The 27,088-nt window shown below is 38.4% G+C and overlaps 1 protein-coding gene across 1 annotated transcript in view; it reads right to left on the bottom strand.

Annotated features, from left to right (window-relative positions):
* Positions 1–12,471, bottom strand: part of LOC140246985 (retinol dehydrogenase 12-like) — a 29,206-nt gene extending 16,735 nt beyond the window's left edge. The window contains exons 1-7 of the mRNA XM_072326291.1: positions 12,387–12,471; positions 11,674–11,759; positions 10,906–10,977; positions 8,896–9,037; positions 6,053–6,276; positions 5,481–5,637; positions 4,567–4,693 (exon numbers count right to left, since the gene is read on the bottom strand). Coding sequence (XP_072182392.1) covers positions 4,567–4,693; positions 5,481–5,637; positions 6,053–6,276; positions 8,896–9,037; positions 10,906–10,977; positions 11,674–11,759; positions 12,387–12,471 — 893 coding nt within the window. The remainder of the gene's footprint in view (positions 1–4,566; positions 4,694–5,480; positions 5,638–6,052; positions 6,277–8,895; positions 9,038–10,905; positions 10,978–11,673; positions 11,760–12,386) is intronic.
* Between the last annotated feature and the right edge of the window lie 14,617 nt (positions 12,472–27,088).

Raw genomic sequence — 27,088 nt, 5'->3', positions numbered from 1 at the left:
TCGTCTTTAAGATGACATTAGCCTATCAAACACAAAGTTCAAAATTGATGCGCCTCTCTAGCCTGAAATAACTATTCTATATAGACACTGAGGTGTCCAACAAGTTCAAGAAAAGGAAAATTTGGCTCTTGCATAGAAATGGGCACATGGTGCAATTCAAAGCATAAGATACTCATTCATAATTGTAAACTTACCCCCAACGTTTGAAAGAATGCATGTAACTGAAAGAAAATATCTGTAATATGTTAAATGAAACAAACCATTGGAAATCGGAGAAATCTCTCCACCTGAAGCTTAACAATATATTGTTATATCAATAACAGTCAAGTTTCTTTACAACTCGTCATCAACCTTCTTGGCGACCATTTCTTCGCACTCAGCCGGAAAAGGACAGCTGAAACAAGTTCTGCAGTCGAATTCCCGTTTGAAAGCTGGACAGAATCTCTCCTCCAGCTCTTAAGTATTACAGGACGACATAGATTTTAGCAATTATATTACAACCATCACGAAGGCCGACGACCAGTTGAAGTAAATGCCGCAACAGAATAAAAAGGTAAACCCGGTGTTAAAATACAAAGATTTGATTCAATGGTGTGTCAAAGAACACAAATATCACTGTATTCTACAGCAACAAAAATGACAGAAGTTAACGGAGTTTGACAAAGAACGACGACCAGCTGAAATAAGTATTAGAATGTTAGTCTAGTTCCCATTTGGAAGTCGGACAAAATCTCACCACCTGATGCCAAACAATATTATATCAATAACAGTCAAGTTTCCTTACAACTCGTAGCTACCATCTTTTAAAGGGAAGGTAAACCCAAAGAGCAATGTGGATTGAGTGAAAGCAGCAACATTAGTAGAACACATCAGTGAAAGTTTGAGAAAAATCGGACAATCGATGCAAAAGTTATGAATTTCTAAAGTTTTGGTGTTGGAACCGCTGGATGAGGAGACTACTAGAGGATATGACGTATGAGTGGACAACAATACAAAGAAAATATAAAGGATATTCAACAAAAATTCACTTTTCTAGAATTATGAAAGAGCAGTGGACCAACCGCTTTCAGAAAGCAGGGGGAATAATTGCTACCCTTAACATATGTCAATAGCAAGTTGATGGAATTTGTAATTTTCATGAAAAAAGGATTTTTGTAGTATTTTCTTTATATTTTCTTGATATTGTAGTCCACTCATACGTCATAACCTCTAGTAGTCTCCTCATCCAGCGGTTCCAACACCAAAACTTTAAAAATTCATAACTTTTGCATCGATTGTCCGATTTTCTTCAAACTTTCACTGATGTGTTCTACTAATGTTGCTGTTTTCACTCAATCCACATTGTTCTTGGGGTTTATCTTCCCTTTAATATCATCACAAGCCCCTTTTTACACTTTCACGGATTGCTTCACGGATGACCACGGATCGTCATCCGTGGTGTTCTGGCATGCAAAATATCGATTTTCCTTTCAATGCCGGTGTGAATGCGGTCCCAACTGGTTGTCTACACGGACAAGTACGGAAGCTACAAGGACAAGTACGGTGCCTACACGGACAGACAAGGAATGAACGCGGACCACAGCGGAAACGATACGGAGCTAACACGGATATCAAGGAAGAGCACGGATGCAACTGGGTCCCTTCGCGGTGTTTACGCGGATATCCCCAAAAAGTTGACACATTACATTTGCTTTTTCTTTTGATACTTTATCATTCTTGGGCGACATGCTTCCAGAGCTAAGTAATATGTAACAAGCACACCAGAAAATCTACAGGAGATTACATACGCATCTGCTTGTCGACATCATAAAGGCATATCTCTTTGTTGCAAAATCTCATTTTGCGGGAACATAACAACATAAACAAAGCAAAATAAACTAAGACAAATCACCCCCCCCCCAAAAAAAAAAAAACCAGCAAGAAGATGTGTGTGGGTCACTGAAGATTCTCATGCGATATAAACCTACTAGAGGAGTCGATTGGCTGTACTGATGGGTGAAGATGTGAGCAAATTTCATTGACTTTCTGAGCTTGTATTGGCAAAATATACACGAATTTCTCATCCCGGATGGAGCCGATGCTAATACGGACTTTCCGATGTCTTCACGGAGGCAACACGGAGTAGCCGGTGCCTTCAAGGAAGGAATACGGATGCAACACGGAGTAGACGGTGCCGACAAGGAAGAGTTTGTATTGATTTCCATCCGTGATGTCCGGGATGAAAAATTAAGCAAGCTCATTTTTTTTTTTTTCGGCGGACATGCCGGATGATCAAGGATAATATCGAATGACTTCACGAAGTCAACACGGTCATGCCGGAAATAGTACGGATGATCCCGGACCGACGATCCGTGGTCATCCGTGATGCAATCCGTGAAAGTGTAAAAGGGGCTTATAGCGACCAATTCTTCGCACTCGGCCGTGAAAAAAAGAGTTCCGTGTGTGTGTGTGTGTGTGTGTTTGTTTGTGTCTGTGTATGTGTGTGGTTTATTTTGTATGTGTGTGTGTGTTCCCGAAATTAAGACATCATCTCCCGAAACATAATGGCAAGTGAAAACATTTGCATAATTTTCCTTTGGTGCTAGTTTCTGGTTGCGGAAAGTGGGCGAAAAAAAAAAAATCCGCCTTTACAGTAAAGTTAAAAGGCGAACGCAGATGACATTCTATGGTATGTTGACAACATGAAATCAAATTTTTTTCTTTGTTTTGTTTCTTTTTCTAAGAATAACAAACAATAAGAACAGTTAACAGGGATCGACAAAAGCGGGATGGACAGCTGAAACAAGTTCTTCAGTCGAATTCCCGTTCGAAAGCTGGACGGAATCTCTCCTCCCGCTCTAAAATTTTACAGGACGACATAAATTCTAACAATTATATTGCAAGCATGACGAAGGCCGACGACCAGTTGAAGTAAATGCCGCAACAAAGTAAATAGGTAAACCTGGTATTAAAATACACAGATTTGATTCAATGATGTGTCAAAGAACGCAGAAATCAATGTATTCTATGCAGCTACAAAAATGACAGAAGTCAACGGAGTTTAACAAAGAAAGACAACCAGCTGAAATAAGTATAAGAATGTTAGTCTAGTTCCCGTTTGGAAGTCGGAAAAAATCTCTCCACCTGAAGCTTAACAATTAATTCGATAACAGTCAAGTTTCCTTACAAGTCGTCGTAGCTACCATCAACCATCTTAGTGACCAATTCTTCGCACTCGGCCGTGAAAGAGAGTTTCGTATTTTACCGAAACCAAGACATCATCTCCTGAAACATAATGGCAAGTGAAAACATTCGCATAATTTTCTTTTTGCGCTAGTTTCTGGTTGCGCAAAGTGGGTGAAAAAAAAAATCCGCCTTTACAGTAAGGTTAAAAGGCGAATGCAGCTGACATTTTTGGTATGTTGACAACATGAAATCAATATCCCTTTTTTTAGCATAACAAACAATGAGAACAGCCAGCAGGGATTGACAGCTGAAACAAGTTCTGCAGTCGAATCCCCGTTTGAACGCTGGACAGAATCTCTCCGCCCGCTCTAAAATTTTACAAGACGACATAAATGTTAACAATGATTACAACCACGCGAAGGCCAACGACCAGTGGAAGTAAATGCCGCAACAGAATAAATAGGTAAACACGTTGTTAAAATACAAATATTTGATTCAATGTTGTGTCAAATAAAAAAAAAAATCAATGTATTCTACAGCAAAAGATATGACAGAAGTTGTCGGAGTTTGACAACGAATGGCGACCATCAAATAAGTTTTGCAACGATTGTCAAGTTTTCGTTTGTAAACCGGACAAAATCTCTCCGCCGTGTTTCCTACGCGTAAAGACAAGATAATACAAATTCAATGTCTATCGAATGCGGTCAAGTCTCCTTTCACATCGCCGTAACTACCATTTGCACAACAGACGGAAAGTCAGCCTGTTATTCACAATTATCTATAGCAGCGAGAATATTTTTTTTTCTCGTGAAAACACAAAACTTCCCATTCATTATCGTACTCGGCATTGCGAATCATATCACCAGCGGATTAGCTGTAGCCACGCGTTTTGGACGTTGCTCGACGATGGAACAGAGACTGAATTTCGGTGGTACAGTAATGGTAATTCGTCGGGACGATATGCGACGTTTTAGATCACACGGATAACGGGCTTTATGCTGTGACAAGTAAAGCTGAACAAAACATAAACTTGAACACGAACGGCATTGAAACGAAGCCATATAGTCAGAACGTTTCCCGACGGTTGAACAATGATTCGTCAGGAACGATATGCGACGTTTTTAGCAAAAAGAAACGCAAGGCACAATAGAAACCGAACTTTGAAAATAGCTAGTAAGTCGGGACGAAGAGCGACGATTAGTGAAAGGGAATCCTTTCTCTATCGTCGCTTATCGTCGGGACGAATAAACAAAGGTATGAATAGAAAGTACGTGTATTCATATGCACGGTTGCTTATTCATATGCACGTGACGCCTGTTCATATGCAAATCATCTAACATGCACAATGCGACATCGTCGCGACGAAGATATCTCTCTATCAGGTTTTTCTGTGGTGCTTACCCTGGCAGTGACGTCAGAGAGTGTGGTTTGGCACTCTCGAAGTAGAGGGCGCTTTTCCCGTCATACTCCGGGTTAGCAGCGGCATGCAGAGTAGTCACAGCACCGTCAAATGGGGACCGCATCATCTCTGAGATGGGAGAGAAAACCACAACCCAAACAGCCAAAGAGAAATGTTGATTGAGTGAAAGCAGCAACATTAGAAGAGCACATCAGTGAAAGTTTGAGGAAAATCGGACAATCGATACAAAATTTTTGAATTTCAAGTTTTGATGTTGGAACCGCTGGATGAGGAGACTACTTCATTGTGTGACATTATGTGTGGACCACAATTAATCATTATAAAGAAAATGTATAGAAAATTCAACAAACTTTCACTTTTCTGGCATAATAAAAAACACTTGACTAACTGCTGTCGGAAAGCAGGGGGAATAAAAGCTTTCAAGTTAAATTAGCAGGAAAAAAAAGAGAACTGACTTGTTTAAAAAAAAATCGACATATAGGGGCTGCTCAAATGATCAGGTTGAAACGTCAAATTCCTGCTATTTTTTTTTTTTTTTTTTTTTGCAGGAAGTGTTCCCGTCTGATTTAAAGAATCTGTATGATATGTATATAGTTTTCGAGCTCGCCATTAGAATAGATCAAGTCACTAACTAAATCTGACGTCACAACTAACCAACAATAATTACGACTTTATTTCCAAGTGGACAAAATGACGTCATAACTGGCAGTGATATGCTTCTACAAATAAACAGAAGTGTAGATGTCCCAACAGACGGCATTGACATATAGAGCCTTCAATATAATCTCCACAAAAAACAACGGTTTGCCAAGTGCCTTTACGAACATGGATATACCTCTCTACGATCGATCTGCTGCGACGCTTAGATGCAAATGCGGTTAGTCATGCAACTTACTTGATGCGCGCACCATTTTCACGATGGCTTTTGATGCTCCCGTTAACTGCTGACCCTCACGCTTACTGATATCCGTATCGACCAAGCCGGGGTTCAGCGAAAATACGCTAACCCCTGACCCCTCGAGTCTCTTTGCCAATGAGAACATGTTCATAATCTGCGCGTGTCAATTAAAGAGAAGAGCGAACACATCTTTATAAAATCATCGAATTTTATTATACTACAATGTATACAAGCATCATCGTGTGACGCTTAAGTTCTAAATGAGAGAGCACTGTGATTGATGAAGTATTCAGGTAAAGGGAAAAACATATATATATATATATATATATATATATATATATATATATATATATATATATATATATCTATTTAAAAAATCACATTCAACGTATGTCTTTTTCTATGCTTAGTGAGAGTTTTCACGAAAGAACTTTATGTAAACATCGAAAACAAGTTTAAATCAATCGAAAACGTCAGTATAACAATCAATTTCCCACAATTCTCCATGATTAAAGGCAGATGATATCTTAAGATTTTGAATTTTATAGATTGATCATGTCACGACTCACCTGGTACAACTTGGAGGTATTATATCTCTTGCTTGTGTCTCGTATTTTCAATGATTGGAAGTCGGTGACGTCCCAGTTAGCAAACTTGTACATGACTGAGGCAACCGAGACTATTCGGCTATCCGGTCCAGAGGATTTAAGAACCGGCAGAAGGTGAAGGGTCAACAGGAAGTGCGATAGGTAGTTGACCTGGAAGTGAATCTCAAAGCCGTCAGCGGTTGGTTCTGGGATGGTGGTAGATGGCAGAATAGAGAGAGAGGGGGGGGGGGAGAGGGTGAGAGAGAGAGAGAGAGAGAGAAGACAGAGAGAATCAAATGAATGCATAATGACTTTTGCATTTTCATTCAATTTGTATCCCATCAGAATGTAACACAACGTTGAGCTATTATGCATTATGATGTGATATTATCATGCCACATTGTTGGTTACAAGTAACTACACACAGCCCCGTCGCTGTAAAGTACGGCGTTTGGTCGGACAAATTATAATAGTGTATGTATTTACCTGCCATTAGAAGTCAGGAAATCCCCAACTGTAGCAGTCTTTAAATCACGACTCAAAACACAGCCTTTCATTTAACTGTTCATTGTCATCAAGTACATCAGAAACCTTTGCAGCACAGAAGAATATGTCTATGGGTTTTGCCCTTTGTAAATTGATATAGTATTATTATCATTATTATCATGATTATCATGATTATTATTATTATTATTATTATCATCACTACTAATACACTGTATTACTATGTATATTCTCAAAACTTACCCGTGGCAAAATTTTATGGTAAGGGCAATAGTTATAGTTAATTATTGAATTTTTTACTGCTAAGATACCGAAAAACAAATTTTATATACATTTTATTGACCCTTCCACAACGTTTTTGCTTTAATATGCAACCCATTTTGGATGAAAACACCACATATTACGCCCACACACTTTCTCTTTCGCTTTGTGATATTATTCTTCTCAATGGCCCTTGATGATATGAATAATTATGCCGGGGTTTTGCTCATACAGAGATTCAAAATGTGCTTTACCTTATGTCCGCCTGCACGCTAAGACAATGGGTTCTTTGTAGGACTATGATGAAGGAAAATTTTAGAAGCTATAAACATTTACGACAAGATTGAGCCTGCTATTTCATTTGATGAGCTCTGGGCATGCGTAAAGGCCTCGTCACACTTAGAGCGAATGCCCAACGAATGCCCAACGAATTCAAAAATTTGAAGATACGTTCGCATTCGTTTCTGATATTGTCACACCCTATGTTTGACGTTCTTTCGTATTCATTAGCTATTCGTAGTGATTCGCAGAGATACGCTGGAGATTTGGGGCACGTTCAAAATAAGACAAAAAAGAAAGATTATTGATGGCTTAAGCGTATTTTTGCGAATCCCTTCGAATAGCTATTGAACAAAGAACGTAAAAACACAAAGAACTATTTTAGTATCAACAACAGATGCGAAGGTATCTTCAAATTTTCGAATTTGTTGGGCATTCGTTGGGCATTTACTCTCATGTGACGGGGCCTTTTAAAGGGACATATCGGCTGTACCAACAAACGTCGAAGCAGTGTAGTGACGTAAAGGAGAAAAAGACATCAGGACAGAAGGTAACACGGAAGGGGGGAGAAGGAATCCAACGTTTCTACCAAATAAAGACACATGAAATGAAACGTTAACCTTTACCTTAATCACGTCTATGAAATCAGGGACCTAAAGTGCAGTGACAAATTGCAATATTTCCTCAATATGATTATTTTTGTCATGATAGTTATATGAATTATGTGACTACATCTCACTATCTCAGCAGGACAACATGTGAATGGCCTACATTGTTAGGAGAGACTAGTCGAGTAGCACTGGTTCTACCTGGTCCAGTTGCTAGAGACTTGACCTGAGACTAGATGCACAAACTTGATTGTGGTTTGGTGAAATATAGTTTGCTCTCTAAAGCTGTAAAAGCAGTATTAGCTGGCGACTTGCAATATACAGTACATTATGTGACATCAAAATTGAGAATATTGTGGAATTAGATCTGTACGAGAAGAGTCCGTGACGTCAAAAATAGCTGCACACATTTTTGAATTCTTCGATTCACATACTGATCCTGTATGACCATCAACAAAAAATAAATAATGATGATAATAATAATTATAATAATAATACTAATAATAATTGTTATTATCATTGTTATTATTGTCATTTTTATTTTCGTGACTATTATTTTACTGCAACGAAGCCATCCTGACCATTTCATGTATTTTAAGTCGGTTCTCAAAACTTGGAAGAATATTGTTGACAAATAAACAAACGCCATCAAGACAAAAAATTGTTTAAGGTAGTAGCATGTAAGCACTGTTGCTACTGATAGCCCCAACAACTATTATGAGATTGCAACGTCAAAACTTTTAACAGCTCCATTATACAAAAAGCACCGCCCTAATCAAGGTAGGAATTTAGGGAGCATTAGATTCGCGGCGCTGCCGTTTTAGACCACTGTAGACGACGAGTGAGTTGGACGTTCAACCTCCTCTCTCCCTGCGTCATGCTGAAAAGTGGTTTTAGATTACGCGGAGACGCAACCTATAAAAATAAAATGGCGCCTCCATATATAATCAGTGCATGAAGTAGCTCTCTTGATATGCGTGAATTGAGCGGACGTAAAATAGCACAGATCGCGTAGTGAAACGCAGACGACGCGAGCTATAATACTTTGACTTTGATAAGCGATTCATGCTCAGAAAAGTTTTTTTTTTCTCTCTCTCTCAATCTGAACGTCCCCGTCGCGAAAATCTAAAGCCCAGCATCAATAAAGTAGAACGTTATTTCGCACGGACTTACCTTCGGGCCCCCAAGCTAGCCCAGCATTACAGATCAATACGTGTAGGGGAAACCCCCTGGCTTTGTACGCCTCCGCGAACGACTTGGTGCTGGCCAGTGACCCGAGGTCAAGGGTCATGAACTCTAGGTCCAGTTCGTCGACCTGTGTCAAATAGGAATATTCAGCAATGTTGTACTTTTATACTATTTTATAATAGTGTGTGTGTCAGTATCCATGCTTGTGCATATTCTCACTGTAGGCTCGCGCACACACACACATACGCACATACGCACATACGCACATACACACAGTGTTATCTTGATATTATAAAATGGGTTCAAGAATGTAGCCAATTGGAAGCGCTGAAATGAGTCACGTGTGCGTGCATTAATTTTTACTATCATGCACGGCCTTGCAAAAAAGCGTAAAGTCACTGACGTCACAATGTTTACACTAGCAGTGCGCACTTAATCAGTTGTTACAAGTGCGTCGAGCGCTACCATACGCGCTGTCAATCCTGTAAACAACTTCTCGTTCGGGCTGCCAGCCGGCCTTTCTTGTGCACAACAATCATGTGGCGTACGTATAGGCTTATACGTACAGTACTTACATGTGCGGGATTTCCGAGTGCGACGTGCGTAAATGTTTGGGACGAACATCCTCGGACGTCTCGACCCACAAAGGTACGTGAAAAACGCTGACAAATGCTGTTAGTTTTCGAATTTTCGACCCATTTCATAAAACAAATGATGCGCAGGATTATTTCGTGGCGTTAGTAGCTCACTCTCGGGTATTTACAATGTAGTGCAACATGCACTCGGCTTCGCCTCGTGCATGTTTCACAATTGTAAATACCCTCGAGTGCACTATACGCCTACACTAACACACTCTATCCTGTGCATCATTTGTATATCAAAATATTATTATGTGCAATATACATAATTTTCTTTTTATATTTTCTGCATTATCATGATTCATTGGAACAAATATGAAATGTTATATAATACATCTCTTGTCTGCTCAAAGCGCAGTAAAGTGGCAACTTCATAGCGCACACAAGTGTATTCCAGCCAGTTTCTATCAATGTTCCTTCTATCATCTCTTACAAAACCTAGAGATTCTAACAATGGACAAACACAAATGCTTTCCTAATGTGCCACACAAATTGACATTAAAGTTGACCACACTAGAAGAACTCCCATGTATTTTATTTGATTTGATTTTTTCTTATTTGTTTATTCAACACGGTAAAAAAGCCTGTTATCAGCTTTGAAGCTACTTTTCAGCAAGGCCGTGCATAAGAATGTACAAAACTGAATATAAAAACAGAGGAACTGGTACAAGACTAATAATAATGATAGTAATAAAAAAATTGACAAAACACAACATACAGGTGTAAATAGCATACAGTGAATAGTTCTAAAATTGGAATAGATATGAATATAAGTATAAAATGACTTAGAGTACATTTCGATAACAACAAAATCAAACTGTGGCGAAAATGATATGCGTAATTAAAAGAAACAAAAATAAAACAAGGATTTGTTACAAATGAGTGGTAAGAGAAAATTAAATAATATCTGGAAATTTACTTTCTGAATTGTTTGTGTAAAAGAGCTTAAATTATCAATATTTCGAATATTTTGGGGTAAATCACTGAATAACTTTAGATGCATTATAAAACGGACATCGCTTTAAACAATTCGTCCTTGGTATGGGTAAAAATACAATTCTACCATTATTACGTACATTATAATATATTCCCTGAATGTAATACGTAAAAATCAATTCTGTAGTAATAAATTGCATGTATCACATACGTGTGTAGCTACATTATTTTATAGAAACTGATAGTCGCCTATTAATGAATTATTTTGACAATTTTACGACATCTGCCCTTCCCGCGTCCACATACATTAAAGAACAGGAGTTACACTTTCGCCTTCCGCTATAAACTACAGACCTGCTCGAATATCATATTCTACCACATAAAGAGGAAACACTGTACTAACAATCTCTAGTCCACTAACCTTTATTTCAACTCTCGCTTTGGATCCGTCCGCCTTCTCTGCCGCATGATCTTTCTTCATGCGTTCAATTGCCTTTCACATTCACAATCAAGGAGAATTGAAATTAGAAGCGGGTATGAAAGAAAGAAGAAGAAGAAGAAGAAGAAGAAGAAGAAGAAGAAGAAGAAGAAGAAGTAACATACGACCGCCATGTCAGTTACACTGTCTTGCACCCCTAACGATGTAATAAAATGAAATGAAATGTTGTGGCATTGCACGTAATGCGTCACGCTAAATTCTTATACATGTGCACACAAACACACGACTACCCTTTACATTCCCTTAAAATGTTGAGAGTACAAAAAAAAATAAAAGCAGAAGAGGGATTTGGGGTTCGAGACTTGATCAGCTTCCTATACAGAGAACCGATGGTATTGTTATTGCTGTAAAATTAATGACACAAATTGTTGTAAATGGTATTACCATTTTGTTGCTCCGATAGAATATAATTGTATTCCTGGGGTGAGTTTATGTAGATATGCACACACACGCGCGCGCGCGCGCGCGCGCGCGCGCAACCTTAGCCGAAACCTTACCATGCTTACGTTAAGGATAATTTAACATTATGCTTCATATAGCTGTAGGACATATTACACCTTACTACCTCCTGTACTTTGGTCTCAGAAAGACAGGTGTATGGTGTTAGGAGTACATATAACACCTTGTCCTCCTGTGCTTTAATCTAAGACTGACAGGTGTATGTTGTTAGGAGTACACATTACACCTTACCTCTTGTGCTTTAGTGTCAGACCGACAGGCCAGGATGATTCTAGCTCCAGCCTGGGCCAGACATTTTGCCGTCTCGTATCCAATACCTATATAGAGAACATCGTAATAGGCAAATTATTGCCTTTTGCCATGTGTTTCTATTATAGCTTTCCTCACTAGCTGTGCATATCAATTGATAACCGTATGATACTAATTGTACACAAAATGCCTGTTCCTATCAAACACACTATAATATCATTAGCTGTGATGTGTTATGTACTCATGTACCGATAGTGATTAACGTTCTACGGACTCTGTTCCAATAGTTAATTGCTCTTTTCCATCACCTTTGCTTTTGTGTCAAGCTTGAAAAGTATGATAGTTACTCTAATTCAGTTCATCTGTATGTACATTTCTGATATACTTATGACTCATCTTTAACTAAACCAACTTATTACATCCGAATTTTTAGAAGAGTATGATTTGTGAAGCGCATGTATACTTTCCATTTTGTTTCACCCTTTTGCTGGATAGACACAACTATCATTTGACTGGAATGAATGGAATGGAATTAATCACAGGGTTCCGACAACGCTGACGACGCTATCATCATTGTTAAAAAAATGATTATAGGCCTATTTTCGTATCAATTGTAACTGTTTTGTTGATGACAAATTGGATGACAAGAGACGGTTACTATTTTGGGAGTTCTCCGAAGAAGTATTTTCTCATACCTGTGTTAGCTCCTGTAACGATGATCGTTTTTCCTCTCAAGTCTACCTCTGGGAGCCTCTTAGGTGACCCAAAACTTGTCCCCATTTTGACCTCTGACCTCTGACCTCTAACCTTGCAAGGCAAAATGATAAAAAGACAAAGAAAATTAGGGAAAACATCCAAAACAAGTCGACATTCAGTTGATGCCCTTTTTTTAGGATTCTAAATCTGACGATGTGACCCGAGCCCTTTCATTTTCAAAGGTAACACATTGTATGAGTATAAGTTATCTTTGACCTGTGTTCACTATGGTGGTGTATTTCTATGTGTGAGGGAGAATTTTCTTTAGATGACGTCATTCATATTATGTGGTAATAATTTCCGCTTTTGATTCAAGAAAAATGTGACAGTGGAGTAAAGAAATTGAGAAAAAAAAGGTATTTATTATAGGCAAGAACATCCTTTCAAAAGTAAAATAAGTGAGAGAGAGAGAGAGAGTGTGTGTGTGAAAACATACGAACTGAAATACAAAGATGACAGATGAACAACTGATGCAATTATTGTGGTGGATATCAAGCAAAATACTTTTTGCAATTTGCTTGGAAAAAATCCTTAATAATAAAACGATTAGATAAAACCATGTAACGATTTCAGGTGTGCCACATACTGTATGTGTGTGTGTGTGTTTTGATATTACCACCATGACCACGACAACTTTAATGGACAAGATGTTAATTTATTAAACACGTTGATGTTTTTTTCTTGCACAAGAGGTGATCTGTATCAACTCTACAAGAATCACAATTTCTCTGAAGAGATAGGTTAATGTTAAGTTTGTTTTTTGATCCAAAAAAAAAAATCCACCCAAGAAAAGGTGACATGGTGCACGTTCCGCTCACTATACGTATATAAACAGTGTCTTGACTTATGATAACGGTATTACTTTACTGTTTTTAATGCAAAGCAAGAATTTCAGCTTCATCTAAATCAGATTGTTATGTCATTAACGTAATTGGCTATAGATCCAAAAATGCATTTATGTGTGTGTGTGTGTGTGTGTGTGTGTGTGAAAATATATACGGATACACACACATATATTTATGTATGTATGTATGAAAGTGCTATGTGTATATTATATGTATACAAATACAGACATATACGTATAATGTATAATAACATCATGAACATACACAAATTCACACAAGAATGGTAAATATTGACGTGTAAACACTAATTCATTTGTCTGCGTGATTTAGGGCTTATCAATGGATTATCAAAATTATTTTAAAAAAGCGTATAGAACTGAGTGACAGAGTCCTTTATGTAAGGTTAAATTGGTTAAATGGCCGTAAAACATTCAAAATAAAATGACATCTGTTTTAATAAGATGTTAACGAATTATTATGTGTCAGTCTTAAAGGGAAGATAAACCCCAAGAGCAATGTGGATTGAGTGAAAGCAGCAACATTAGTAGAACACATCAGTGAAAGTTTGAGGAAAATCGGACTATCGATGCAAAAGTTATGAATTTTTAAAGTTTTGGTGTTGGAACCGCTGGATGAGGAGACTACTAGAGGTTATGACGTATGAGTGGACAACAATACCAAGAAAATATAAAGAAAATACTACAAAAATCCATTTTTCATGAAAATTACAAATTCCATCAACTTGATATTGACATATGTTAAGGGTAGCAATTATACCCCCTGCTTTCTGAAAGCGGTTGGTCCATTGTTCTTTCATAATTCTAGAAAAGTGAATTTTTGTTGAATTTCCTTTATATTTTCTTCGTATTGTTGTCCACTCATACGTCATATCCTCTAGTAGTCTCCTCATCCAGCGGTTCCAACACCAAAACTTTAAAAATTCATAACTTTTGCATCGATTGTCCGATTTTCCTCAAACTTTCACTGATGTGTTCTACTAATGTTGCTGCTTTCACTCAATCCACATTGCTCTTGGGGTTTACCTTCCCTTTAAGCAGAGACTACATGACTCTGCAAAGAACGTTGTGCCTGTATGAAATTTAGTTGTAGGCACCCAAGTAACCCATGCAAAGCGGTATTGGTTTTAAATTGGACAGGGTTATTTGGTCTAAACATTGGATAAGTCACCGTTATCATCGACTTCAGGTAAAAGCAAGCAATCAACACAGAATGTGAAATAAAAATGTAGAACCCAGTCTTGCGATATCGCAAATGGTTAATGCGGAGTAAATGCGTTCAGTCATGGTCATTGTAATATATACATGTAATGGTGGTTGAACTTTTGCTCTGATAAACACATGACTGTATTGAGTCGTTTAACCTTCATTCCCACTGCCGAGTAACACGCCAGAGAGCCTGGAACTATACAATGATTAGAATGCTGTCTTATGGTATAGCGTTCAAAAGCCTTGGGTTCGATGTATTATAATCCCATTATTATGAGTTATTGATTATTTCAATGCTCTATATGGCGTGCATAAAAAAAAAAAAGCCGACACTACATAGTTTTACCGTAATAGAAGCCTGTTTCAGCGCAGAAAGAATCGCTCTGTTTTGGATATCTCGGGCATTTCAAAACCAATATTTATCAAATAAACGTTGAAATCCTCTTGAATTACATTTTTTTCACATCTCATAAACGATTCTCATCGTACCAACAAACGCTAGAAATCTGAAGTTACGTCTCAACCAAAATGATACATCACCACTTTAAAGTTCGCTGACACTATACCGGGTGTCCCCAAAAAAAAAAGCGGAACGGTGGATTTTCAGTACCTTGCGTTCTAAAAGTGATATATTTTTTGACATCATTAGAAAGAGCATCTTCCGCAGAAGACCATGAAACCAAAATCATTAAATTTGGTTGAGCACTTTTTATTCTACGCCAATTTCTGTAAAGCAGTCATTTTCAATTTTTTGCGATTTATAAGATAATAATTTGGGTGCGACACGCGTTCCATACGGTGAATTGTGTAAGCTCGTTGATCCATGTCAACAAAAGATAACGCTTTCATATTGGGAGCGCACACACACACACACACACACACACTGTTTTTTTTCCAGGCCAGTGCCCAATGTGAAAGCTGTATCTTTTGTTGACATGGATCACCGAGCTTACACAATATTCACCGTATGGATCGCGTGTCGCACTCAATTATTATCTCATAAGTCGCAAAAATCCGGCGAAATTTGACAATGACTGCATTTTCAGAAATTGGCGTGGAATAAAAAGTGCTGAACCAAATTAAATGATTTTGGTATCATAGTCTTCTGCGGAAGATGCTTTTTCTAATGATGTCAAAAGATATATAACTTTTAGACCGCAAGGTACTGAAAATCCACCGTTCCGCTTTTTTGGGGACACCCGGTATATGCACACAATGGGTTTCAATCTGCAGGTACTGGTATTATACCCAAACAACCTTCCATCCTTGTAATCTACGTGTGTTACTGTATTATGATTTAGTTTGGGTGTGAAATTTGTGCACATCTGAACCATTCGCACAGAAATGGTGAAAAACACTAGTGACTTGAGGTGATCGTATAGAGCATTTCAAATTTTATTGCTTTAAAGGCATAATTTACCATTTGCAGATAAAAAAAAAACCTAGCATTAGTGCTCTAAATTGTTCTAAAATGTGAGTTAGGGATAGAAACGACCACTGAAAAAATTTGAATCCGTATAATTGATGTCAAGTGTTGTTAAATACACAAAATATAAACAATAATTATAATAAAAATGTTTCCAGACTAAAGCGTACAGTTACGGTTTATTGAGAAAAACACTGATATGTCCTTATATTTTAGGCTATATTGCAAAACTGTTATATGGTAGGATGTTTTATGACACAACAGACCTACACATTATGAATCAAATGTAATATCTTGAACATTTTTGAAATCACTGCTCCCAAAGGTAAACTGGACCTTTAACATTAGAGTGGAGTGATATGTACGAGTCCACTCTGTAATCAAGTTATGCGATTCTGTTGCCAATGAATGTTACCGAAATACAAACACTAAAAACTCATTTTCCATCATTTCAACAGATTATTTCACTAGCCTGCTAATTACACGATGCATTCCAGCGCTTTCCAGCTCTTTTAGTCAGAATTCTTGTGTACTTTTCTGAAAATCGTATGCGTGTTACGTGCGTATAGGCCAATCGGTCCTTATATTTTCCCTGATATGTAATGTTTGTGACCACACCTAAAGTTGCCCACCTGCTAGCCCAGCATACCTAACCTTTGACCCTTGGACTCATGAATCTGTCCGAACTAAAACCGATAGTCCCTACGCAGATCGCGCTCATTGTGAGACTTAACACTTTTACTGCAGCTCAGACACATTTATATGAAAAGTACCTGAGATTGATAGAATGCAGGTTTTTACATTTATTTATTATGTCATGTCAGACACTCACTTGAAATCAGTACCCTGGATGTATAGGTATCTGCCAATGCCTGCATAATACTCGACATTGAATATACAACGCATATGCCACGAGGGTCGGTGTGCTTAAAGCATACAATTTATTAACCTTTGAAACCCTTGCCGCACGATAATATAACGTGCAGTGAACAGTATAGAAATAACTGACATATTTACGTTTTGATAACGGCCGTATAATTATTTACACACAACTGCAACAAACACTATTATAGTCACATCTGTAAACATTCAAAATGATGCGCATGGCACTGTGATGACATGGACACGTTCTTACCTTCTGAATGGTTCACAAAGATACAGGTGCTAGAACAAGAAGAATTAGGCAGACACCTTTAAGTCACAAGCACGGGCCTTGCTGCAATCAAGTGAATCTGGACTACGAGTATACAGTCCTTTTGAACGAGTGGAGTACGCCTTCATATCAAAGCGTGAACAAGCCCGCTTATTACTGCGACCTTGCAACGAGTGTGTATGGCATACACATTCACTAAAATTGCTTTATGAAGCTCGACAGGCATAAAACGATAAGTCATTTCGGCCTCTGTAGTGTGTGAATTCAGCGACTGTTTCGTTTGCATCCGTTCGCTTTTCAATTCTGTATGTGCAATATTGCAAATCATACCTATACAGAGATAGTGCATTGACATTGGACTGCATCGCATCCAGTCTCTACAAGGACGTGTACTGTACACCATTTTGCGAGCATGAAGCATTCGCGAGTTTCGTGAGGACCAAGATTGGTGAAAATGATGCACACAAAAGTGTTTGTCTACACAATGCATGCCACTGGTAGTTCACGAAAATATCATATCGCATTAAAGGCCGTTGACTACACTCCGCAAAAAATTTCATGCCATGAATATTAAACCTGGCTTTACAAAATATACACTGTACATCTCTTTCTATTTCTCCCTTCTCCTCTGTAGCTGACGCGCACATTTCACTTCAGTTTACATTATTTTACAACGCTTGCAAAAAGAAAAATTGATTCAAATTATTAATATTTTAAGTGCAGTAATTTCATTGATTTGATTTATCATTTTAATATCAAGGTTTAGGTAGAAGAAACGTCATAAACTGTTAAAGGCAAAATGATAAAATCCGTTAGTGTTTATAAGTATCACGTCAAACTATATTATTTCAGACTGTCTCTTACTATTTGACACTTTTCTTTCAAGTAAAAATAAATAAATGAAATAATCCAGTAAAACAAAATACGAGATACCTTGGGAATAGCAGAACTATCTAAAACATCAAAAATAGATATCTAATGTCATGATTATGAGAGTGCATGTAATGATAATATCATGCTCGTTCTAGGGGAAAATGCATTCCAATTTCTTTTATTAATCATAATTTTATTAGTACTTAGCAATGATTGCCAGATGACGTCACTTACAAAATTTTAATTGTCTTTTGTTTGTAAAGTTTTCTCATTGGCATACAAAAATCATCTGAAGAAAATATTTCAAAATCATAGAACAAACATATTTAGATAATCGTTTGGCCAATGATTTGGACAATGATTGACAGATGACGTCACTTACAGAACGTTTTTTTTTTTTTTTGTACAGATTTCTCATTAGCATACAAAAGTCAACTGAAGAAAAAAAAATTAGGAAATTGTGAATATGGCTAAAAAAATGAATTTGAGGGTACCAGGCCTATATAAATCAGCACAAGTCAACATGTATCTGCTTTACATACTTTTCGTGTGCTAACGAGCCAACTGTGCACAAATGTTACGCATAATACAGTATGACTTTGGACAGTGGTACACAGAGGATTAAATCCTGCAAGCTGCAGTATTTGCATATATACACCATAAAGGCGAAGGTCATACTAAAATTTCGATGTATTGTAAAGGTATCAATTTTCATCGATTTTAGAATACAACGTTTACAAAATGAATATACAATGTGAACAAAATAAGATATCTTTGTTGACAACATTGACATTCGTACGAAACATAGTTCGTTACCTTCACAGCGTTATATCACGTGAATGCCAATAGATGTACAATAACAGAAAACGTTATTACATTCAGATGATAGAACTACTGTTATTACATTCAGATGATAGAACTACTGGTAGTACTAATTGCATATACAACACTTCAATTTCAATTTCAGCACTATTCAAACAACAGAGATTGTCTCATGGATAAGAGAGCCTTAATGCAGTTGTCATAAAAATTCTACGCAAGTAAATGATCTTAATTTGTTAATTGATTAATAGTAATTGATTAATATAATCTTTAATTAATAAATAAACATACCTTCAGTCTATTTTAGTTTTTCTTTATTTCTCTACTTGCACAAATAAGATCACCATTGCACAGCAGCAATGTCACACCAAGATATGAACCAATATGTATATACGCGTACGCGTACATATACATTCTATCAAAACATTTCTACACTTTTACAGTACATCTTAAGCGGGTTTACTACTAATGAAATATATCACAAGATACGTTACGGCGTAGATCGAATTGTCTTAAAGGCGTGGTAAGAGACGACAGCCGCGTAGAGTTCGTTCAGCATGGCCATGGGTCGAAGGAGAATACCAATTACTAAGCCAACCTTTTCTCGAAAGAACAACCTCTCCACGGGCCATGTATCCTTCTCAAGGCTATCCGCTACCCACTGTACAGCCGAGGCCATCCCGGTGTAGACCAAGAGCACCAGGGTCCATCGAACCTGGGCGGGGCCGGTAATCACCTGCCTCTGAACCAGCAACAGGAATGACGTCATAAGCCACGCCCTCACCATTTCGTACAGAGAGAAGAATATGGCAAAGGAGGCAAGGGCAACGTCTTCCGCCAGGTTGGAAGATCGAAAAAGAATCCCGATGGCAGAGATGAGACGGAAGATGGCCAGGGCGAAGACTCCGAAGAGAGATATGAGTAGGACGATGTCGTCGCCACCCAGGAAGGACGAGAGCGTGGACGATCCCGACGGGGTGATGACGCTGTCACAGTCCCGTGTGAGGCGTTGCTGATGGAGACAGACTACGACCACGGGGAGGTAGAAGAGCATAGTACAACACCACTGGATGTATACCAGCGACTCGTTACGTTGGTCGCCGGCACTTCCCCTGCCGCCTTCCTTCGCAGAACTCTCCCTTAGGAGGACATAGGAACAGATGAAGTAAGCTATACCTGCTACAAAGGATAGGATGTAAGTGCGCTTGAGAACCACCGGTAAGAGTGGATCCATGTCCCGCTGGTCACGGGAAAGAAGTCGAGTATGCTCATCGGGATCTGCATCACTCTTCGTGAACCAGCCTGCAAATATTCCTCTCAGACTCTTCTTGATGGATAGACTCTTCGGTGACCCGGAAGTAATAAAAGACTGAAACTCCGGGTAACCCTGGTCGAAGCGAACAAGGTGACTGGGTACTATGGATGTCCAGATAGTCCACATAATGGCCGCTCCGATTATACCACACTCCACGTAGAAATGAGTCATCGAGGAATCTGTAAGAAACAAGTATTAAGAAGATTATCTTAAATCATATTTGTTCCAGAGATGTTGGGTATTGTCCTGCTGGAGAAAACACAGTGTCGCACAGTGTTTTCACAATGTGTTCACATAGTCGTGAAAATGCTGAAATGCAACAGTGTGACGATGATTTTCACACTGTGATGTAGCCTTTCACAGAGAGTTCGCACAGCAATGCTCTGTTGCACATTGTAAATTGGTGATTTACAACGTGTTCACAATGTTACAACGCTCGAATTTAACAGTGTGAAGAAATTTCACTATTAAAGTGTGCACAGTGTGTCCACACTGTGTTTTAAGTTGTCACGTTGTGGGACGCTGTGGTCTTTCCTGCACTGTGTGCACACATTTTTGTGTTTGTTTGTTTGTTTGTTTGTTTGTTTGAATTGTTTTGAGGGGGTTGTTTTGTTTTGTTTTTGTGTGGTTGGGTTGTTGTTGTTTTGTTGTTGTTGTTGTTGTTGTTGTTTTGGTTTTTTGTTTTTTTTTTGGGGGGGGGGGTTTTGGGGGGTGCCAAAAGCCAAGGCGTGGGATACCATGCAATGAGAATGGTCAGACTTGGGTATGATATTCGAGAATAGGACTAGTGTAACTAATAGAGTCCACCTATGTCACTGATGTATGTAAATACACACACAGCCCAGGGTCTCAACTCAACTAGAGTTGAACCATACCGACAATACTGAACTTATTGTTGGCAGGGATTTCTATCTTAACAGGTCTCTACAGGACATTTCAGTACTTTGCTTTGATATCACTTATGACAATACACCAGTCATAACAAACATCATGTTATCGATGCTATTGTCATCTCAAAGATACCTACCAGCACAACAAAATGAAAACGTTGTAGTCCATTAAAATACACAAGTCATAAACGAATAGGAGTCACATTTATGATTTATATAATGGATAGATCTCATAACAGGTATTGTTCATATTATGGTTGCCCCTTTTATGAATAAAGATCATAGGCATAGTGTCAATATTCATTTTAATGGGCACGGATATCGACAGCAAAGATAGACAGGCAGAAGTCATTTTCATCCCGGCGACCCCCTTTTTAGACCCAATTGCGTGAGGATACCAATGGAGTGGGAAAGGTTGACCTGGACCGGATAAAATCAAGAATCCCTTTTAGAGGGGGTACAGCTTAATCACTGATATTTGTCATATACACACAGGCGAATAATCTCGCTTGGAGTCGTTCGATGAACGTACTCTTCAATACACATTTTCTTCGCTGACCGCAGCTATTCGTAGTTATTAATGTACCCAAGTGGGCAGCGTATGATTCTGACGATCACCATGAATCCTCACGCTATTTGGTCTTTAACGCGTTCCTAAATCACCCGCATGAATTTGTCTACGTGTTTGAGTGTGTGTGTGTGTGTGCGTGTGTGAGTTTATGTCTATGTGTATGTTTGTCTCTAGACAACGTGCATAGGCTTAAATGTACAGCGTCTTCTTACGAGTGGAGGTCGAAGAGATATCCATTGCATTTATCGTAACTCGACACCTCTAACAGAAGGTAAAAGTCAATGAGAATATTCTTCATACTCATGAATAGAGCCCCCTGTGCCCAACATATTTGAAACATATATGAGGTAAACATATCGTACAAAACGTCAATATCTGAGTCAAAGCATTTACTGATTTTGAGATGACCTTACAGTATTTCACCTACACCTTACTTGTAGATCGCAGGAAATTCCCAAAAGTGCCATTAAGGTTGCAGGCTGTCCATGCGACGACGAAGTTATTTCCGAGGAGTTCACCAACCGGAAGTAAAACGCGGAAAGTCGCCAGCCAGATGTTTCCTCCCAGGAGAAAAGCTGATGCGTAGCAATTGAGAGCAGTGTCGACGAAAATTGCGTCGTGGTACAACGCAATGCAAGCAGTACCTGCTGGGAGCAATATGAGGAAACTTATGTCGAGGATCTCCTCGAATATTAGACCGACGTTTTGAGATTTCATCATGAGACATTCCACGGATCCCGCCAATCGAATGGGAACCCCAATGATGGCGATGACACTAAAGACGTAGAATGCAATTGCTAAGGATTGGTGTCGCCTGGATAGCTGTGACTTGTACAGACCGGCCTCAGGGAAAGTGCGATACTCTGTCTGGATTTTTGGCCCCTCCTCGGGACCATCCTGTGGAGAGACGTTGATGCTCCCACAGGAAGTGAGCTGCTGGTTGTGGAAATCTATGGATGAGAGCTCTGATGTGGGTGAGAAGGGTCTTGCATCTTCCTGGTTTAGACTAGAGGAACTTGGTTTGCTGAGACGTCTTCTTTGTGAAAACAAACTGCTGTTGCCGTCTTCTTCCGGCGACTTAGACCTCTCCGAGGAACTCCTGAGGATAAGTCTAGGAGACATCGAGTCAAGCGACCTGGGCTGTGAGTTCCGCCGGGAGGAGGCGGCTTGGCCTTGTGCCGTCCCCGATCCTACTGTGGCACCGGTCATTAGAGTATTGTGCAGAGACGTCTCAGCTGACGATGACGATGACGGGAGCGACGATGAAGCAGCGTTGCTATCGGATTCGACGTCGAGTAACCCCAGCGCCTTAGCACAGTGACGACACTGTCGTGGCCAAAAGACGGTCTGTCTTCGGTGATAGTTCTTCTTGTTGCACGCGAACCAGACAAGAATACAAAACATGACAATGTTAGCCGAGCTCAGCCCCGCATGACTAACGATGCCATGGTACTTCTCTCCCCCGGCGCGCTGGGTAAGCGGCGGAAGGAAGGACAGACTGAGAAGAAAGCTGAAGAGAAGACAAAGAAAAATAGTGCTGCAGTACCGATGTGTGTTGATGGTCAAGTCATCGCCAGCCGCCATCTTGAGCCGTTGAAGCCTTGAGTCCGAGTATACACGGACAGGGTGTCTATGGGTAATGCGTGTTATAGCAAAATAGCTTGTCCTCAACGGGTTAAACTCAGTTTTCTCTCCTAAATAAGATCTAGAAAGACATCCGTTGACTATCACGTAAGAGAGAGAAGTGACTGAATTGCATCTCTGGTTATACCACTTTGTGAATGTATCCTATTTCGACTACATAGAGCTGCAGTCTGTCTCTCAAAAAGTTTCAGTTTTGCCCTCATCAATGGGGGCGTCATCTAAACCGATTCATTAATATACACACCTAGATGGTCTACACAAGTGGTTGTCAAGAGCAGTGACCATTATATACTTAGTGCTTTTATGTTCTATAAACAGACAGCTTTTGGTTTCGCATGCATTATATAGAGTAGGACAAGTGCTCACTGTACACACTCATAAGTACATCGTGACAGACAGTGAATAATGCATTTTAAGTTTTCAATCATATTCAGGCCGTAGAAATTTTAATTGATTTGATCAGTGTTCTGTTTGTGAACAATTTGTCTTACAGTATTCCTGTTAAGGAGCGTTTATACGTTCAGTCAAAAAGCGTCTTTCTTGTAACATCACACATGTGATGCAGTGTGTGAGTGTGTGTGCTGGATGTGTCCATGATATTTCGTGTTCAAAGTATGTTACAAATTCGTATTTGGAGACCTAATAAATTTTACTAATTTTCTTGAATATATGCTGTATATTCATGTCGCATAATATGTTTGTGATTATTATGCCTTAATATTGCCATGATAATCCTTGGACATTTTAGTAATACTTGTTTGCTATTGTACGTTATGTTGCCTTCATATGAGTGAGTGTGTGTGTGTGTGTGTGTGTATTTCACATACCTATATGCCTAACAGTTATATATATATATATATATATATATGTTTATTTATATGTATTTATACATATGTATGATTATGTATATATATATATATATATATATATATATATATATATATATATATAGGCATTGGATAAACCGTATATTTTGTGTCATTCAAAAAAGGGTGTATGTACGTGTCTAATGATATACAATCATTATTTTATAGAATCATTATGTTTCAATGAAACGACTGAATGAAACCTAAGTCATATATTTAGTTAACAGATTAAGCCAGGGTGGAAAAATGAAACGTATAGGGCGCTGTTTCTGGCAGTAGGCCTACATTGTAGTAACTTCCCCCACCCTCGGCAGGAAGTAGGAAAATACAACCAGTATAGAAACAGCAGTACCTACATACAGCTTCAGGAAGTAAGAAGGAAGTCACAGTAACCACCACGAAAGGGTGCAAGATATACGATACGCATAATAACTATTCTATATCATATTGCTTTTCACAGCAACACTTTCGGCTATACAGAGCAACTAGATTGAAAATCATCCTAGAGAAAGTTTCTCCTATAGAGTATAGTTTACCTCCCAGATTTGTTAAGTTGTATATTTATGCTGCTTGCATGCCAACCAGTGTTTGTTCAATTGAACATGACATACAAAAATTCAAGCCTGGTAAACATCAACTGAAATGGTGATGTGTATTCCAGATTGCGTCTACTGTGTCATTTATGATCATCAATAATAATTGTGTAGAATGACTGTAACTTTTGAGCTGATAATATTTTGAAGGTTCACTGCAATCTACTTGCATTGGTTCATCACTGTCACATCTATACGAAGAAGAAATTAGATCAGAATACACTGCTGTGTGTACTGCAGCCTGTTATCGGTCAAAATAGTAAGAACAAGGATAAAAGTGATGCTTTTCGAAAACAAAAATGCGATACCGGAAGAATCGCCACTACAACAACCAGGAACCGTGTGTGCAAAAACATGCACATTGAATCACAGACAGATATTACGGTGGTTTTAAAGTTTACATCCATGTTTAATCAACCTTTCTGATACTTTTCTGACAGTTTCTGATAATAGCGAGCCAGTGTAGCGAAACTGAGTCAAAGAAATGAGATTTCAGCTTCCCATTCTATCGCAGAATCTTTGTAAGAGATATATATTTAATGACAAGCATGATGTGGGATGGGATAACATACAATAATGTTATGATGCTATATTCTTATAATCATATACCTTTTATGTTTGCCGTGATAATTCTTGCAAAGATTCTGCTAATATCGAAAACTCTTGCCCTTTTTTACTCTATTTTAATTCCTTTTGACAGGGCTTTTAAGTAGCTGATTTGGTGACGTTTTCGGAATAAAATTGTGCTGCCATTTTCCAAAAATTCTCTTTGTAATTGTGTTAGGGATCGATCTATAATCACACTTATTTTGGACAATTTACTTGAGATAGTGTGTTCTTTCTCTTAGAATCAAAACTGATTCCAAATAGCTGGATAAGAATATCTACACACTGAAAGATTGAATGTAAACTCGTATTATCATTTTATATGCAACTTCTATGGTCTTACAAAATTAGATTACAAATCGTTTGTAGACTGTGTCATATCAATATTTATTGCGACTTTAGTGGTTTTGATTGTGCTAACCTAGTATTGTACATTGACTCATGGCTCCCCTATAAATAAAACCAAGGAGCTTCACGTTGAATCTCCTTGATAAAACTGGCCTTTAATACGGCCTTTAATAACGCGGAATAAAGAAAATGAATGAATGAATGAATAAATTAAAACCTAACAGAAGGGAAAAGGGAAAATACTCTTTAGGTTTGTAATCTAATGTATTATGTCTCGCTATAAAAGGTTTGTTTGGAAGAAGTGAAAATCGCTCAACGTTATTGTTGATCAAACTTTAGGAAAGATTAGGCAAGGTAACTTGCACTGAACGATAGAGGGCGTACGCGTTTCGTCATTATACTCGCAGATTATGGATTATGACGACTTTGGGATATTGAAAGATAGTGATTCGTCATCTACCTAATATCGAATAGCATTCATTTTCCTTTGCAAATATTTTCGCTGGACGATAATACTTCGTCATTTAGACCATCTGATCGAATTACGTTCATTTTTCTTTGGAATTTTTTTTCACAAAGTTAATGTAAAGAATTGATCAAAAACTGTCATCTGAATATAGTGTATTTTGTAAGATGACAAGTCAGCGTTTTTATAACATTCATCAGCACCCCACTCATTAATACACGACACCTACCACTACAGCCGCCAAACCAAAACATTAAAAGTGCGTTCACCCTGTGTGTGCCTGGGAATCTAGACAGTGTGTGTACAAAGCTATGTGGTTTTCTGCCTGTGCCAGATACTGCCAATATATGTCCGTAATACCCACAAATCGCTACATTCAACTGTACGGCTTCCATTGTTAATGTACCCCTACCTTGTTTACACGTTAGGCCTACTGTATGACATTCATGACTCTTAACACCTAGAAAAATCTACAATGTATAATCAAAATGGCAAACCAGTCAGAGGCAGATGATGTATGTTTGTTTGGTTTTTTGTTTTCTGTAGTGCACCAATGTGAGCGCTTGATGTTTTGAATTTACCCCGTACTACAATGAGTTCTGAAATCCCTATATTATAGGGCTAGGCTCCATAGATCACCAGTATCCCGTATAAAACGGGTTAATAAAACAGTCCTTTCTCAAACATTAATTTACATTACATAGGCCTATAATTGATTACATATAAATTGGTCAATTGTATTATACCCTTTATTCGAATAATTACCGACTGAGCTTTGAAAAAGACAAGCTGACACACACACACACACACACACACACAATAGCAACACCTAATTCAAGATAGGCTAGGATTATTAAGGTTCAAAATCAATATTTTAAATAACGATACACAAGAACAACTTATTGTTCGCGACAGCAAAGAAAGCGAATGTGCCTATACTGTAATGTTTGTCATTTCCTGCGTTATTGTTCCACAGGGCCTACTTCGATCCTTCCCT

The sequence above is a fragment of the Diadema setosum genome, chromosome 3 (genome assembly GCF_964275005.1).
Source record: "Diadema setosum chromosome 3, eeDiaSeto1, whole genome shotgun sequence".
NCBI lineage: Eukaryota > Metazoa > Echinodermata > Echinoidea > Diadematoida > Diadematidae > Diadema > Diadema setosum.
The sequence above is the reverse complement of the archived record's forward strand: the minus strand, read 5'-3'. Positions and strand labels throughout refer to the sequence as shown.